At 40.8% G+C, this 16,268-nt stretch overlaps 3 protein-coding genes across 4 annotated transcripts; 1 reads left to right on the top strand and 2 right to left on the bottom strand.

Moving 5' to 3' along the window:
- The first annotated feature begins 589 nt into the window (after positions 1-589).
- chlsn (cholesin) lies at positions 590-14,538 on the top strand. 2 transcript variants are annotated; one of them, XM_028040552.1, is made up of 6 exons: positions 590-737; positions 856-978; positions 1,291-1,392; positions 11,850-12,037; positions 12,639-12,720; positions 13,839-14,538. In XM_028040552.1, the coding sequence occupies exons 2-6, from the start codon at positions 859-861 to the stop codon at positions 14,016-14,018; spliced, it is 672 nt and encodes a 223-aa protein (XP_027896353.1). In that variant the 5' UTR covers positions 590-737; positions 856-858; the 3' UTR covers positions 14,019-14,538. The 2 variants fall into 2 exon arrangements, with proteins under 2 accessions (XP_027896353.1, XP_027896364.1); XM_028040563.1 differs by having other exon boundaries at positions 659-756.
- Positions 1,399-3,457, bottom strand: LOC114158718 (G-protein coupled estrogen receptor 1-like). Its single transcript, XM_028040498.1, has one exon. It carries the CDS (start codon positions 3,086-3,088, stop codon positions 1,970-1,972), a length of 1,119 nt encoding a protein of 372 aa, XP_027896299.1. The 5' UTR covers positions 3,089-3,457; the 3' UTR covers positions 1,399-1,969.
- Positions 6,156-10,062, bottom strand: LOC114158726 (uncharacterized). Its single transcript, XM_028040510.1, has 2 exons — positions 9,572-10,062; positions 6,156-8,435 (listed from the first exon to the last, which is right to left on the bottom strand). Exons 1-2 carry the CDS (start codon positions 9,587-9,589, stop codon positions 7,386-7,388), a joined length of 1,068 nt encoding a protein of 355 aa, XP_027896311.1. The 5' UTR covers positions 9,590-10,062; the 3' UTR covers positions 6,156-7,385.
- Positions 14,539-16,268: the final 1,730 nt, after the last annotated feature.

The raw sequence follows: 16,268 nt of genomic DNA on the forward strand, positions 1-16,268 counted from the left end.
ACAACCTTTAGGTGAAAGACATGTACAATAGTAACAACAATAATAGTAATAATAATAATAATAACAATGTGATTTTGTTGTCTAAATAACAACAATATAATCCAATGCTGAAGAACTTTAAATAAGCAAACTTATCTGGAACCAATGGAAATATTTGAAGATTTGTGCCACTCTGATTCAAAGAGAGAATCTCACTCCTTTTTATTTTTCTTCTTTCACTATACCACTAAATTTTTGTTTATGCAGTATATAGTTTTGCAAACTGTGGTTCGAGAGAAACTTGCCAAAACTGGTAAACTTGTTTAATAATTTTACGACAGCACCTAAATGCAACAACTAGTTACCTGAAACAATGTGTGTGATTCTTTTTTCTTTTTCTTTGTTTCTTTTTTTACTTTAACTTTTTATGACTTGACCACTCATTAATTATTAGTTAATTATCAAGCGATATAAAAGAACCAAGACAAATCCGGGTCTTTTATTTCAGGATAGGACTTTTCAAACTAAAATAAATAAATGAATAATCTTTTAGTTGTAAAGAATTTCACATTTAAATGTAAAATGGTTTATTAAAAACCCTCCACACGTTTTCGGTTGACGCGTTGTAATCCTCAACCAATCAGAACGCACGTAGAGACGTCTGTCCAATCACGTTCAAGCTGCTCTGGTTCGCTTCCTGGATTCGAAGTGCACGTTTTCTACTCGCCACTTTTTGATTCTCCTCCAGAAACAACGAGGTAAATTCAACATTAACAGGTTAAAATGTAGTTTTTACTTTTACTGTTTCGTAAATTTCCGTTCGCTGAGATTTTAATCCATTATCGGTTTTGTAACATTTTGGTTTGCATGAATCAGCTGATGGCAAAGGACAAGTCTTTGAAAAAAAATCCCCCCAAGGGAAAGAAATCCAGCTTTAATGAGGGAGAAGAAGCCATGGAAACTCAAACCAAGAAGAAGAGAAAACACGTGGAAGTAGAGGTGGGTGGAAGCCTTTACACTCTCTGACTTTTATGTGTTTTATTGGAGTTTTACAAGTACTTTATTTATCCCAAAGGAAAATTAAATGTTGTCATAACTCATACCGCATGTCTCCAGTAGCAGTCAGTGTTGCAATGATTCAGCCGAAGCCTCTGACAAACTGTGTGACAATCTCAGCTCAGCACAGGAAGCATGACACAAATTACATGTTCTGGACGGTTTCAACATGATGAAACGTGAAAAGGGATGTGAACACTTTGGCAAACAATATAAACTCTATATAAACTCTTCTATTTGTTGATTTTTGTTCAGGACTCTCCAGTTCAGATTCCAGATGAGAAAACGAGCAAAAAGGACAAAAAACTCAAGAAGAAGAAGAAGGCAACAAGAGAAGCTGACTTGGATCGAGTTGAGGTGAGGAGCTGAACCCATCAAACAGTTCTGGTGTGTTTAGCTCAGTGGTGGCTACCGCTAACTGAAAAGTTAGCTTTGCTAACCTTAGTCCTTATCCACTAGTCATTAACATAAGTGTGCTAAACATTGTCAAAGTTAGCTAAAGAACCAAACATGGAAAAGCAACACGCAGCTTCTATGCACCACAAATCTGCAACAGACATCCAGAAAACTGCAAAACTGCTGAAATACAGAGTTCCTTTAAATCAAGACTAAAAGATTTTAGTTGTTTTGGAACCATAATAAATCAAACATTGACCAACACATTTGATTTGTGTTGATAGTTTTGATTCTGGTGCTCATCAAAATGCAACGTTTGTCCTTTTTGTTAAAGTCGCTAAAGGAAAGATTAGCGCATTAGCTTAAATGTGCCCAGCACAGGTTTTACTTTCAGCACACATTGAGATGCCATCAACTGTTGGATTTTTTTATGAAGCATTGCTCTGAAAACTTTGAGTTTTATTTAAAAATAAAGAAATAATTCTCAGTTTTTACATCAGTTAAAGTCCTTGCTTCCATTTCGTCCCTTAAAGTGCTTTTACATCACAAGGCTTTTGCCTCCGTTAGAGCTGGACTTAGTGGAGGGACTCCATGTGTCGCATGTCTTATGCTGACATGTCGGTGCAACTGGAGCATAAATGTGTTTTTCCGAAGCGAACCGTTGCAGCTTGGCGCTGCGGCTTTTCTCCTGGAGAAACAGCCTCAGCTTCTTCCGAAACGTTTCACCCAGGAAGCCGTAGATTAGCGGGTTGAGGCAGCTGTTGGAGAAGGCTGCGAGCCGGACGGCATGGCCCGTCAGCGGGTAAAGCTCCCACAGCGTGTTAGCGCCCGCCGTGTTAGCGCCCGCTGCGTCGGCGCCGCTCAGGAGGTGAACGCTGATGAAGACGTTCACTGGCAGCCAGCAGACGAAGAAGACCAACACGGCGGCGGCGATCATGCGCAGCGCTTGCTGCCGGCGGGGCCGCTGCTGCAGGTAGCACCGATGCCTCTGGCTGTGCCGCAGCACCTGCGCGATCCTCCAGTAGCACACGGCCAGGATGCAGAGCGGCAGCAGGAAGCCCAGCGTCACCTCCAGCCACTGCACCTGGCTGACGTTGGCGAAGCAGAAGTTGAGTTCGCCGTAGTGCTGCACCTGGGCGATGGCGAACGGCAGCAAGGTGAGCATCACTGCGAACGCCCAGATGAGGCAGCAGCTAAGGCAGGCGTGTGCGGTGCACGCGCCGGCGGCTATTCGGGTCAGCGCCACGAAGCGGTCGATGCTCATCCAGGTGAGGAAGAAGACGCTGCTGTACAGGTTGACCTGCTGGAAGAGGTTCATGAAGGTGCAGAGGCCGGCGTTGTCATAGTAACCCTTCTTCAGGTTGAACACCTCGATCAGCGAGTCGGCCACCAGGATCAGGTCGGCCGCAGCCAGGTTGGCGAAGTACAGGTCTGGCGCCGACAGCCGGCCCTGGTGGGCCAGGTTGACCACCAGGATCAGGAAGTTCCCCACCAGGCCGACAGGAAACAGAATCAGGGTGTAAAACCCAGACAGGAAGAGGTTGATGAGGTAATGCTTGATGTTCTCCGAGGCCTGCTGGGGCAGGTTCGGCGGCACCGTGAGGTTCTCCCCAGCTCTGGGATCCGTGAACATGTTTATGTCCATATCAGGCTTCATAGCCTTCCTGCGACCTCTGCATGACCTTCACTTCCTGTTGAGCTCTGAAGATGGAGTCGGCTGTGGGACAGAACAGGAGGAATTTTTAAAGATTCCTACAGCGCATTTAGATCTGGACAATAATCAATAACACTATAAATGATAGACACCTGATCAAAATCAATATATCGTTCCCACAAGTCTGAACTGGAAGTGACCCACGCCATCTTGGTAGGCAACGGCAGCACAAATCATAAACGAAGCGTGGCGTTGAGACCAACACAAAGGAAATATGTTGACCAATGTGAGAAAGATACATGAACAAAATGGCTGCCGTTGGGATCGACCCAAAGGAGACGGAGAAGGAAAACATGTCAGACGATGTGAACGAGCTGCCTCCGACCTCATGCTACGATAACGTTAGCTACCTAGTGAACAGGAAGAGTGCGAACAACATGGAGGAGCTTCAACTGAAATCCATACAATCAATGTTGAAACGGATTTGTAAAAGACGTACGAACTCTTCACATGAATATCAAGGTTCTGGTGACTAGCAGAGTAAGTGCATGCAGTAAGAAACACGTAGGCTAAAGCTACATTAGCTAAGCTAATTTAGCTAGTTCTGCAGTAACTACTACAGTAAATATATGATATTTATCTTAGTATTACAAAGATGGGAATAGTACTCAAAACTTAGTAATAGCTGTAATGCTCGAGAGCGAGTTCAAATCTTGTGACTTGTTTGTTGTCGTCATAGCAACTGTCATGTCAGTTACTTACAGATACCTACCAAGATCGCTGTCGGATACAAAGTTAAGGTCACATGAGAACTATGTATAGTTGATGCGATTGATAGAATATTCCATATTTAGAATATTGACTGAACTCTGATCCAGAACCGCACAGCATTCTGGGAGATGTAGGAAAGACTTTAGCTGACCAACCTCTCATTGCTAGCAAAGCTGGATTGGTGGAAGCAACTGACTCACTCGCTCTTTGGTTGCCTAGCAACAACCTGCTGGATAACAAGCAGTTTCAAGTTCTACCAAACTGGTTGCCTAGCAACAGTCTGTTAAGTAACTTGCGCAGCAGCAGTTTCAAGTTTTTCCTCTTTGCCTCAAAACTGCTAAAAAAATAAAAAAACAACAGCAAGGATAGAAACTGGATAAAACAGTTTGGTTGTTTTTCAGATATTTTAAACAAAACACTAATCAATAATTATCAATATCGACTGATATGAAACGCTTGTATTGTGATACTTTTGACAGCGATATCGTCCAGCCCTGATATTAGATGTTTAAGTTTTCCTTTTTCTTAAGGTTGGGCAACATTAGCAGCTCTAAGCCGGTTTTATTTGGTGAGACTGGAGTAAAAAAAAGTCTGTTTGGATTGTAAATGATGCAGATCCTTTAGATCACAGCAGATTCATGTTCTAGAATGGCCTAGTCCAAGATCTAAACTCTGTGTAGATCGTTGGACAATTAATCGTTTTGTCAGAAGGACGGGAACTTTTATCTGCAGCTGCAGAGAAACGGAGAATCAAAATGGACGCCATTCTTCTTTTCTTTCTGCTTCAAAATGAAGAAAAAACAAGAAAAACCTGAATCTGTCGGTCCAGAACTTCACGGATCGGATCAGAACTCCAGATTACTGGACCTGATTTCCTCCCAGGTTCTCACATCAATAATCAATCTAATTGGAAGCTAATTTACTGAGTTATTCAGTTAAATTTTCTTTATTGGCTCAAACTTGCTTCATAAAGCAAATACCGATAAAGAACCGGGTCAGGCCTACCTTTGGGTCGGTTCTGGACGTGACGGTGAACCCAGAGAAGTGACTGCAGGTGATCATAGGCGACATGACACTAAAGCGTTTCGGTGTTTATTAGCAACACCACGGCGGGCGGATCCAGCAGAACTTTCCGCTGGTTCTGGTCCAGTTGGGACTTTTAACCTCTCCTCTGGTGAAACTTTAAACGTTGAAGGAGATGTAAATACAGGCTCCGTGTTTACAGGCAACAAGATGGAGGACGGCTCAGGATAATTTCATCCCATCTTTTAGAAACTTCCAGTTTCTTCCAGTTTCATGTTACATCAAGACTGAAATTCATCACATTAAAAATCCATAAACAATCAGCATAAATACAATATATTATTCTCTTCCCAAAAAAAGAGATTAATGATAAATAAAAAAGCATTTTCTTAATCTAAAATTAGAATATAAAGCCGTTCACCACAATACAAACAATACCTTAAAAATAAAAACATTCTATAGATTCACATGATCAGTGTTTGCATGTGGTTCAACAATAATTAAATACATTTTTAATGGTATTTTCTCTTTACCCAATCAATGTTTACATAATCATAATACTTTAAACTTTTTGAATTATGCATCTAAAATGAACCAAAGTATGAAAAAATAAAACTAAACTAAAGATTTAGTTAATAATAACTAATGAAAACTGGAAAACACATTTTAAAAACTAAAGCTAATTAGACAAAATAAAACTGAACTCTAATGAAAAAGTTAAACTATGATAACCCAGGATGTTGGAGCATAAATGAGACCCGGTTCTGGGTCCAGTTTGTGTAACGGGTCAGCTCTGTTCCTGGAACCGGCCCGGCTTCTGGAAACAAACCGGTTTCAGGACAGAGCTGAACTCACCGTGACCAAATGTTTCCAAGCTGCACAGATTTTTCCTGCCGTTTCTCTAAATGGGCCTTTTGTGTTCAGTTTCCAAGAACCAAACGGTTCTGAAAGGTCGGTTCTGTTGTCGGGCTTCGAGACCCGGCCGGGAGTCTTTGTTTCGAAATCACGTCTGTCAGAGAAACCAGTTAACTTAACCAACCATGGATTCCCACCTGCTTTAACCCAGCGCCGGTCCATTTGCCCAGAAGGTCCGGTTCATTTTGGTGAGCTGTGAACGCTAAGCTAACTCTGGTCCTCCAGACCGCGGTCTGGGTTCGGTTGAAGTGAACTCTGGTTCGGTTCGAATGCATATATGAACGCCAAGTGGACCGGAGACGGATCTTCATTAGGCTCCTAATAAAGATCTGTTTACATAAAAAATAATCGCAGCAACAAATTCTGCAAATGTTCATCATTTGTTTATTTTAATAAACTTTTAAACAGCAGAAAACATCTTTGAGATTTTTCAATCTTTCATGAAATGAAAATAAAAATGCACGCATAGCAAGTCAAAGGAAACATCCAGAGTGTTTAATCTTTTGGATCTCGGTTCTGATTCTGCTTGGATCAGTTTGCAGAATCAAGGTAACAGCTTTCCTACAGCTTACACCTTTAACAAGCCCCTCCCCCTCCTGTTGCTGCCGGAGTAAATAGCAATAAACTAACCAATCGGCTAAAGTTAGCTTGTTTAAAAAGAGGAACCCGGCGCCTGTTTTTCTAAACCAAAGATGTTTTCATCTAAAGCTTCGTTCACACAGCAGCAAAGGTCACCAACACAACTAAAGTCTTTTACTTCCTCATGTTTAACTTTGATCCCTTTGTCTCTGGCTTATATTTAAGTGGATTTTAAATCTTCACTCCAAAAACACAAATAAAGTATCTTTGGTCTAGTTTCAAAACACGACATTAAATCAGGTTCCATCAATAAATTTGTAATTGATTACGTTTCAATACAATCCTAAACAGGTGGGTTTTTAGTGGAGTTTGCATCCATAGAAGGTTTACCTGTTACAGTCCTACTGTGTTATATGGAACAAAATACCTGTTGCTATTTTTATTCCCACTCGCGCTCACAATCACACAGATTAAAACGATGTAAACGGCATTTTAATGGCTTTCTGGCACAAGGTTCTGTACAAATCTTTCACTGAATTTCACTCTGGGACTCAAATGGTCTCAAAACAACAATATTATCATTTATCACAATAACTTCTGGGCCTATTTATCACCCAGCAAAATGTATTACGGACAGGCCTAAATTGAATTGTTCTGTGGCATTTTGCACTGAAATGCCACCATTAAGACCATCACTCCCTTTAATTTCACAAGCAAACACTTACTTTTTGCTAAAAATGTGAAAAAATATGACTGTTTGTTGGGGGTAGAAATGTAAAGTAAAATCTGTCAAGACGGGCCTTGTTGAGACCCAAATGGAAGCATAAAAACATGGAAAACATGAAGTTTGCATCATAGTTCCCTTTAAAATCCATTGATAGAGCGGCGGCGGCGGCGGCGGCGGCGGCGGCGGCGGTTTTATTACTTCCGTAAACAGAGCGCCGCTGTGACGTCAGCGTTCTTCTTCTGCGCTTGCGGTTTGCAGATTTAACAGATTTAAAAAGATGGCAGCCTATGACTCCATGTCCTGCAGCGTGTCTGTGATCTCAATGTGCGGCGCTATAATGTTCCTGTTGGGCTGAGCGCGGCTGGGCCTCCGGCAGCAGTCCCGCAGCTGCCGCAGCGCCCCCTGCAGGCTCTCCCGGCTGGGCCGGTGCAGCAGCAGCACCAGCACCATGCTGCCGCTGCTGCCGGAGAACAGGACGCACTCCGCCACGGTCAGAAAGGCCCGCTCCAGGCGGCTCTCCTGGCCGTCCTGGACCAGCCCGGCCGCCCGCAGCAGCGCCGCGCAGTGGAACAGCTGGCAGAGGAACACCAGCACCGTGACGGTCAGAAAGACCGGACCCTCCTCCGAGCCCGACAGGAAGCGGCCTTTGGATCGCCACTGGCGGACGCAGCCGCTGACCAGAAGTCCAACCTGCAGGGCGTAGGGAGCCAGAACCGCCAAAGAAAACTTCGCCACTGCGTATGCGACCCCAGCCGGGGCCGGATCCATGACGCAGTCCTGCCCCGGCGGCAGGCCCCGAAGCCCTGCCAGCAGCAGGCTCACCGCCGCCGAGGCCAGCAGCACCAGCGCCGCGCAGACCGTCGGCTTCCGCAGCGGCGCATTGAACGGCGGGTCCAGGGTGAGGACGAACGCCATCAGCACCAAGACCAAAACGCCGCAGAGAGACGCGGCGTTGACGGCGAAGGAGAGCGTGGCGCAGCCCAGCGGTGAGTTTGGCATGTATTTGGGTCGGTGCGCCACGATGTGGAGCGACAGGAGCAGCAGCAGCAGCTGGAGGCCGCAGAAGACCCAGAGGAGGCAGTCGAGCCAGGCCAGCCGCCGCTGGGCCCGGTAGGTCTGGACGAAGCTGAAGACGACGAAGCAGCCGGCGCAGAAACCCAGCAGGGCCACGGCGCTGTAGACCTGGTTGGTTCTGGAGGTCAGGCCGTCGGCGGCCGTGATGTCATGGACGTAGTTGGTGTTGGTGGTTCCTGAGCTGGAGGCGAGGGCGGCGGTGGAGCTGAAGGTGGAGCTGAAGGTGGAGCTGGTCGGGTTGAAGTTGGTGGTCGGGTCAGACTGGAAGGAAACAAAATCAGACGATAGCGCTGAAACGATTAATCGTGATTATTCATCATGATGGCAAAATGTTTCCTGGTTTTCTCTGTTAACTGCATGTTTTTATGATGAAGCTTTGAACTGAAACTATACAAATAAACTTAATTGATGAATAAATTATTTAAATAATTGTTAACTAATTTAGTAACGATCACTCAGGTTTATTGGTATTTATTTTATCTGTATAGGACCAGCACAAGGCTGTTCAAAGTGCTTTACATCATAAAAACACAAAATGTAAAACCACATGAAAACAGTCAACATCTAAGAAACCAGTAACAAATATTATATTTAGACGAGTTCCATCATCAAAATCATCAAAACACGTCAAATATGTTGGTCAATGTTTCATTTATTATTGTTGTTGGCTTTTAGTCTGGATTTAAAGGAACTCAGTGTTTCAGCTGCTTTGCAGTTTTATGGAAGTTTATTCCAGATTTGTGGATTAATTAACTGGTGTAAACGGACTCTAAAAGAGGAAAATTTTCTTTCTGTTTGATTACATAAAGGAGGGCTTGGTGGTTAATCAAAAAATCTACAAATTTCTGATATCCTATTAATAGAATAATCAATTACTAAAATAATCGTTAGTTTCAGCCATTATCGGATTATTTGTGGTGATTGAAATAATCAACTAATTTAGTAATCGGTTAAAAAAGTTTAAGTAGTTAACTGAAAATCTGAAGAATGTGCCAATTTCTTATATTTGATTAATCGTCACAGTAATAAATTAATCAGCAGAATAATTAATAGAATAGTCAGTTATTCTGACAATCGATTAATAATCAGAATAATCAATATAACAATCAATATTTTGACAATTAATTGTAAGAATAACTGATATAATAATCCAACAGTGTGATCAATTAATCATCAAGATAATAGATTAATCATCAGAATAACTGATTTCTGAAGTAATCGCTGGCTGCGGCTGTAGGTGTTAGCATGAGTTTGACAGCAGCTTCCTCTTCCGGTGCGAAGGAGAAAAACACAAACAGAGAAGGAAAGAGAGAAATCTCTCCTTCTTTCTCTTTCCTTCTCTTCCTGAATCGGTTGAAAACTAAACGGACTCTGATCAGGAACCGGTTTCCACTCACCATGTTTTCGCTCCTCATCTTGTCGCCTGCTAGAAAACTGTGTTTAGCTCTTCAGATGATGCTGGAGGCATGGCACCGTCTGTGGGCAGTTCCCCCGCTAGCATACTTTCAGAATGACTTCGGCACCATGTGACCTAAACTTCTCCTCCCTTTGGTTTCCCATCATCACAGCTGAGGTCTGTGAAATCAGAAACGCACAGCCTGCCCTGTCCAGACACGAGAGCAGGCTTTGCTTTCAGAGAGTCTGCTGCAGAGACTCAGGAAACTCGCTCCACACGTGACAAAAAGTTGAGGGTATTTTTAGCCGACCAAGCGTTTCTGCCAGATGTTGAGAAAAAAGCAACCAGCTCTGAACAGAAGCTCAACTGCTTGTAGACAGCATGCATTTACACATTTAATGTAAGAAAGGAGGATATAACTGAAGTTAAATAGCCAAATATCGACCATTTATCCACTAATTAGGAGATCAGAATGATTTGAAGCGGCAAAATCTATTTTTTATCTCCATCATGTTTTAATGTTTTTCCCTCATTGAAAACAAACCTGGAGTTTTGCTTTTATTTTTTCATGCAGGTTTGAGAAATTCTCTAATCTCCATGGCAACCATTCAGCTTGTTAAAATGCCTGGGTGGACCTAGCCCCGCCCCCGGGACGCAGCTCCTCCCCCACTCAGATCCTTCAGACTAGCCAGCAGCAATTAGCAAACAGCTGCTGAGCTCCTTATAGGAGCTGCTGCTCAGAGCAACGCTGGTAAAAATGTTAAAGGGTTAATAGAGGAGCCATGTTGGGACGACTTCCAGGAGGCGGAGCTTCAGATAGAGCTGGAGTTTTAAAGAAACAGAAGCCCAATTTCAAGGCGTTAAATCAGGAAGTAGCATTTCTTTTAAGTCATATTTGACATATGTAGAATTTTTATAACAACTGAGGTTAACATAGTTACTTGATTATAATGTCAAATGTCACTATTTAGTTGAAAAATACATTACACTGCCCCTTTAGTGTAAAAGAAAACAACTTTTCTCAGGTTTTTAATTACTTTTTTTGTACATGGGCACCATTTGTAAGTCAGACAGAAACCTCCAGGTTTTGTTACGGCCCTGCATTCGGCTCCAATGGCTTTCAGATCTTTGACGTTTTATTTTTTATCTTAAAGATTACAATGGCATGTAGTCGTGCGTCTTTCTGGACTCGTTCGTTCATGTCTGTTTTCACGTTTATCACGCAGCCCAGATTGGTTTGATGGTTGTAGTTAAATTTATTGTGGGGAGCTGAGAGATAATATTTGTTTTTGTTTTGTTCAGAAAGAAGGTTAAATTCAAATCAGCAACTTCATGTCAAAAAAAAGCCCAAAAAACAACTCATTAAGTTTCCAAGCGACTTTTTGAGGAAACAAACCCAAAGCGGTTGGTGAAAGCAGAGCTGGCGTGCTGCAGTGGAGCAGCGGCAGGAAACGGCCCTCTGAGCTGCAGCGCAACAGGAAGTGATTCAGACTTAGAAAGTGTTTGTTGTCCTTCTGCTTTGGAGCCACAAAATGGCTCCATCTATTTTCAATCTTCTCAGTTTTCAGAGCCTGTCCTGCTGTTTAGAGCTCCTGGGATTTAAAATGCCGTTTCTTTAACCTTGTGTGTAGTCAGTATCTTACTTGGAAGCAAAACATTTTAAAGGATATTTTCAATGTAAAAAAAGCATAAATAAGGATATACTTGATTAAATACAAATGTTTTATACACTTTATATTACATTTAAATGACTTTTATTTATTTTATTTCTTAAGATGAATTTGATTAATTTTGACATTTTTTACAAACCCATTTAATGAATTATAATATTACTGAACGTTTGTTTCAGAAACGTTATCACTAAGTTAAATACACATTATATATTAATTACACACAGATGGATGTTTTAATGGCTTTATTTCTGCTATGATTGTGATTTTACACTTACAGATAATAAAAACATGACAATTAAAAATATTAAATTACATTAAATCAATAAAAAAACCCAAATTAAAACAGAAATGTGGGATTAACACAAAGTATGTTTAATACCTGCTTCAAATTCAAAAATACTTTATTCATCCCAAAGGGAAATGAAAAAAAGGTTATTTTCAAACGGTGCTTTTCCAAAGATGAATCGGAGAACACCGATCACTTCTTCATGGAAATCGGCCGTTACCGATCGATGGCTGATCAATCGGATCAACACCAGTCTGAGTCTGATTGGTTTAAAAATGAAACAAATGAAATCAAATTAACCGTTCTGACCTCCATGGCAGCTTCCTGAGGAAGACGGGGATCCCGAAGGACCTTTGACCCCTGAAGAGAAACGGGTTCTGGAAAGGAAGCTGAAGAAGATCCGGAAAAAGGAGGAGAAGAAGAAGCTGAAGGAATCCGGACCGGCCGACCCAAAAACCACAGAACCCGGACCGAGCGCATCCAAGCAGGCCTTGGACTACCTCACATGGTAACGAGGAGCAGAAGTAAACCGGGTTGTGATTGTTTCAATATAAAGAATATTCCAGGTTGGAATCAACTAACTCACTCCCTCTGTGGTTGCCTAGCAACCTGCTGGGTAAGAAGCAGTTTCAAGTTTCCCCTCTTTGCCTCATAACTGCTAGAAAATTAAACACAAAATGGAGAGAAAGCTGTTTTAAACAGAGGCAAACAGTTTGGCTGTATTTCAGATATTTAAATGAAAAACAAATCAATAATTATTGATATTGACTGATATAAAAAAACGTTCTGTAGGAACACTTAAAACAGGGAAACCAGAACAAAATGGAGCTTTTAAGCTTTTGAGTTTTTATTAATTTCTCTGTTTTTTCAGTCAAAACAAAACAAGAACCTGGAGATGTTTGTTCTGTTAGACTCCATTCTGCATAGATATCACATCTGTTTGTCCTGTAAACGTCTTTTTAAAAAGATGTTTCTATTTTATTCCAATTATTTGCTGTCAAGTGGAGTTATACAAGTTAGCCAAATTAAAATGCAGTTTATATAAATTAAAGTAAAAGAGCAGATATGTTTCTGAATGATTTGTGGGTGTTTTTGTTTGTGACCTGCAGCTGGGCGGAAAGCCGTTCAGCCTGGAAGTTTCAGAAGATCCGACAGACCTGGTTACTGCAGCACATGTACGACTCCGAGAAGGTAACTAAAAATAACATCAAACTCAACTTCCTGTTTGCTTCAGGAAATGAGCTCATTTCTAGAACTTCCCCTGAAAAGGTCTAAATATTTTATAAGTTAAATTAGTTTTTTACAGGGCGCTGTCATTCAAAATCAACTATTTTGATCTTTCCGTTATTTTTTAATGTTTTTCCTTCATCACAACAAACCTGGAGCGGGACTTTGATTCTTTCATGCATGTTTGAGAAATCCTTTAATCTCCATGGCAACCATTCAGCTGTCCAAACAGCCTGGGTGGACCTAGCCCCGCCCCCGGGGCGCAGCTCCTCCCCCACTCAGCTCCTTCAGACTAGCCAGCAGCAATTAGCAAACAGCTGCTGCTCAGAGCAACGCTGGTAAAAATGTTAAAGGGTTAATAGAGGAGCCATGTTGGGACGACTTCCTGGAGGCGGAGCTTCAGAAAGAGCTGGAGCTTTAAAGTGACAGAGGCCCAATTTTAAGACATTAAATGACAGTAATTTTTTTAAAGTCACATTTGATAACGTTAACTTCCTTAAATAACGACCTGAGTTATTTTATGGCCAAAAGGGATTTTTCTTTTGTCCAAAAATAATTTTGTTTAAAACCAAAAACGAAATCATTAGACCTGTCACAATAACAGATTTTTCTGGATGGTAAATTGTCCCAGATGTTTTTGCAATAAATTATAATCTTTTCGTTTTGAGACCATTTTCCATTAAAATAATGATAACAAATGTAAACATTTAGTAACTGTAAAATAAAAGTAAAATATAAAAAAAACTAAATTATCCCTAAATAAAAACAACATTTGGTTGAGACCGAAACACCAGACTGAAACTTTTATCATCCAGCTTTTGGTAGAAAGAGGGAAACGATAAGTCATGTAAATGGAAATTATTGAGATTTTTTAACATTAATCTTGTGATTAATTGAGTTATTTATTGTGGCGAACAATTATCAATATCGACTGATATGAAAAGCTTAAACTGTGATAAGCTTTTCAGCCAATTTGTCCAGCCTTCTTTAACGGTTAGATTTTATTATTTTTTAAAATAAAAAGCTGTAAAATATTTCTGACTTAATCAAATCTGAAAGATAAACTAATTCCCTTCCTTCAGGTTCCAGACGATACATTTGTGGTTCTGCTTCAGTATCTGGAGGGAATGTTTGGACGAGCGAAGGAAACGACGGTCCAGAAGGCCTTGGCGCTGGTGGAGGAATCCGGGAAGGCGCCGCAGGACGCGTCTGTCCAGCAGAGGGCGCAGCGGGCCAGAGAAGTCATCCAGCTCCTCTCCTGACCCTGAGGGACTCCTGCACTGAAATGAGCCAGGAAGAGGCAGGACCGAGGCGCGCAGCTCCCTGTAAATAACATCCAACATGATTTTCTGTGCTACTAAAACCTAAAAACAGAAACTCTTCCTCATGTTTGCAACATTTTGAATCTCAAACTATTTTCCAAAAAGCTGATTTGAGTCTTCTGGACGTTGTTTTCACAATGAGGCGGACGATGAAAAGCTGGAAAATCAGGAATATTTATGGTTGGGATGCGTTGGGACACTTCGGACCTGTAAACAAGTCCCACTGACGCGACGCTGTAAAACTCACTGCGTTATTTTAACAAACCCGAACTATAACAAGCTGCTTCAACAGCCTTTTTATATACGACATGTCATCTGTTCTGATCAGAAATTTACATACACTGATAACAGAAAAAAAACAGAAAAAACCCACAACAGGAAAGAATGCCACATTATTGTAATCTTTTTTAATTTTCTTAAGCATTTCTATTTTCCCCATAAAGAAAAGTAAACGACTTCACTGCTTTATTTTGATTCTTTTTTGAAAAATCACGTGTAAATTTGTTGAAAATGTTTTTTTCATCTATATAGGATCAGAAACATAATACTCTTTAGTGTAGCATGTTATTAGGCAGTGGGGTATGGAAAGCCAGAAGTGCCTCAAATCACTACTTTTATACATATTACCAAATATGATTTATCTGTTTTGAACACAGATTTACATACTTAGCAGTTATAAATGGCATATTTATTTGATGATTCTTATAATAAATTTTTTTTTTCCTATAAACTGATTTTAGAGTAAATAATTTTACTGCTTTACTTTGTTTCTTTATGAAAAATCAAGAGTACATTTATTGTAAATGTTCTTTCATTCACATAGGATCAGAAATATACATTATATATTTAAGTGTACATTAATACCACTCCTGATACTTGAAGTTGTTTATTTTTTGTAGTTTTTAGTGTAGTGTGGTATTAGTCAGACGTGTATGGAAAGCTAGAAGTGCCACAAATCACCACTTTTACCAAGTTTCATGTTAAAAAGCTACACAAAAAAACACCTTTTTATGACTTAAGATGGTGTAAAATACAGAAAAAATCCTGTCAAAATGCTACTTCTTATGACGTTTTAAGACTGCCTTCTGAACTCCAAGAATTACGGCATTTATTGAGGTGATTGAATGTTGCATGTTAGTGCTTAGTGACGCATAATTATGTGACATAACGGCATAAAAAAAATAATGACGCTTTTGCCGTATTTTATGTTTTTTTTTCGGTCAAAAGCCGGAGTGTGAATTTGTGTGACTTCTTAATCAGACGTGTAGTAAAAGTGGCTGTTTGTGGCACTTGTGGCTTTCCGTAGATGTGTGTAGAAGGCCTAAAAGCATACTAAAGTATCAGTAGTGTTACTCAGGATTTGGTCCAGGAACCTTTCGGCCAACCTGCTGCATCACTAATAATATTTTTTTTATGTATATCCTCATTAAAGTAACTAAAATATTTCTTAATGTAGGGAAGTAAACGTTACAAGTATTAGTTCACAAATCAAGGAAAAGTCAAAGGTTTTGTGCAATAAAATACTTTTAAAAGGGCATTTCTTTTCAAACTGTAACTAAAGTAAATGTATTTGATTACGACTGATTTCTGGGTTTAAGCAGAATCTTTATTTTTTCAATAAGGCTGAGTTTTTTTCTAATAAAAAAAAACTTAATGCAAGTCTGCTTTATTCAGATAGATTCATGTTCTCCAAAAGAACCCGACAAGTACGAGTTCTTCCATATACAGTGGCGCTTCTTTGCAAATGCAATGATCTCAACAGCGAGGATGCCATGAGGAAGACGACGTGGACAGTGTTCATTCGGGAGCTGACCTCGAATGGGAAATCTCCTCAGATCAAGGGAATTTTCTACATAGAAGGGATACTTGAAGACGTCTTGGAAGAAGATGTTCTTCACCCTCCAACGGTCTGGTCTTTACATATCCACCAAATAAACAGGTTATCGGGAGCTAAAAAGAATTCGCTAATCTAAATGTTTCAAACGTGTACAGAGGGGTTGACGGCTGCAAACAATATGGAGCTCCTACTGAATTCAACTTCTGCATCAAGCCTGCATCATGACCAAGAGTCAAAGGCCAAGTTAAGGATTTAAAGATCATGTGTGCTGAAACCGAAGAGAGGCGAAAAATGTGGATTTGTGCTTTCAGATAGTTCAAGTGCGGGAGGCAGATTAAGCTACGTGTTAAAGG

Source organism: Xiphophorus couchianus, chromosome 2 (assembly GCF_001444195.1).
Source record: "Xiphophorus couchianus chromosome 2, X_couchianus-1.0, whole genome shotgun sequence".
NCBI classification, from domain to species: Eukaryota; Metazoa; Chordata; class Actinopteri; order Cyprinodontiformes; family Poeciliidae; genus Xiphophorus; species Xiphophorus couchianus.

Excerpts from the sequence above, each read along its gene's own strand:
- chlsn (XM_028040552.1), top strand. The coding sequence starts at position 859 with ATGGCAAAGGACAAGTCTTTGAAAAAAAATCCCCCCAAGGGAAAGAAA. Across the intron at positions 979-1,290 it reads GAAAACACGTGGAAGTAGAG|GACTCTCCAGTTCAGATTCC; the intron begins GTGGGTGGAAGC and ends ATTTTTGTTCAG. Across the intron at positions 12,038-12,638 it reads GCCTTGGACTACCTCACATG|CTGGGCGGAAAGCCGTTCAG; the intron begins GTAACGAGGAGC and ends TGTGACCTGCAG.
- LOC114158718 (XM_028040498.1), bottom strand. The coding sequence starts at position 3,088 with ATGAAGCCTGATATGGACATAAACATGTTCACGGATCCCAGAGCTGGG.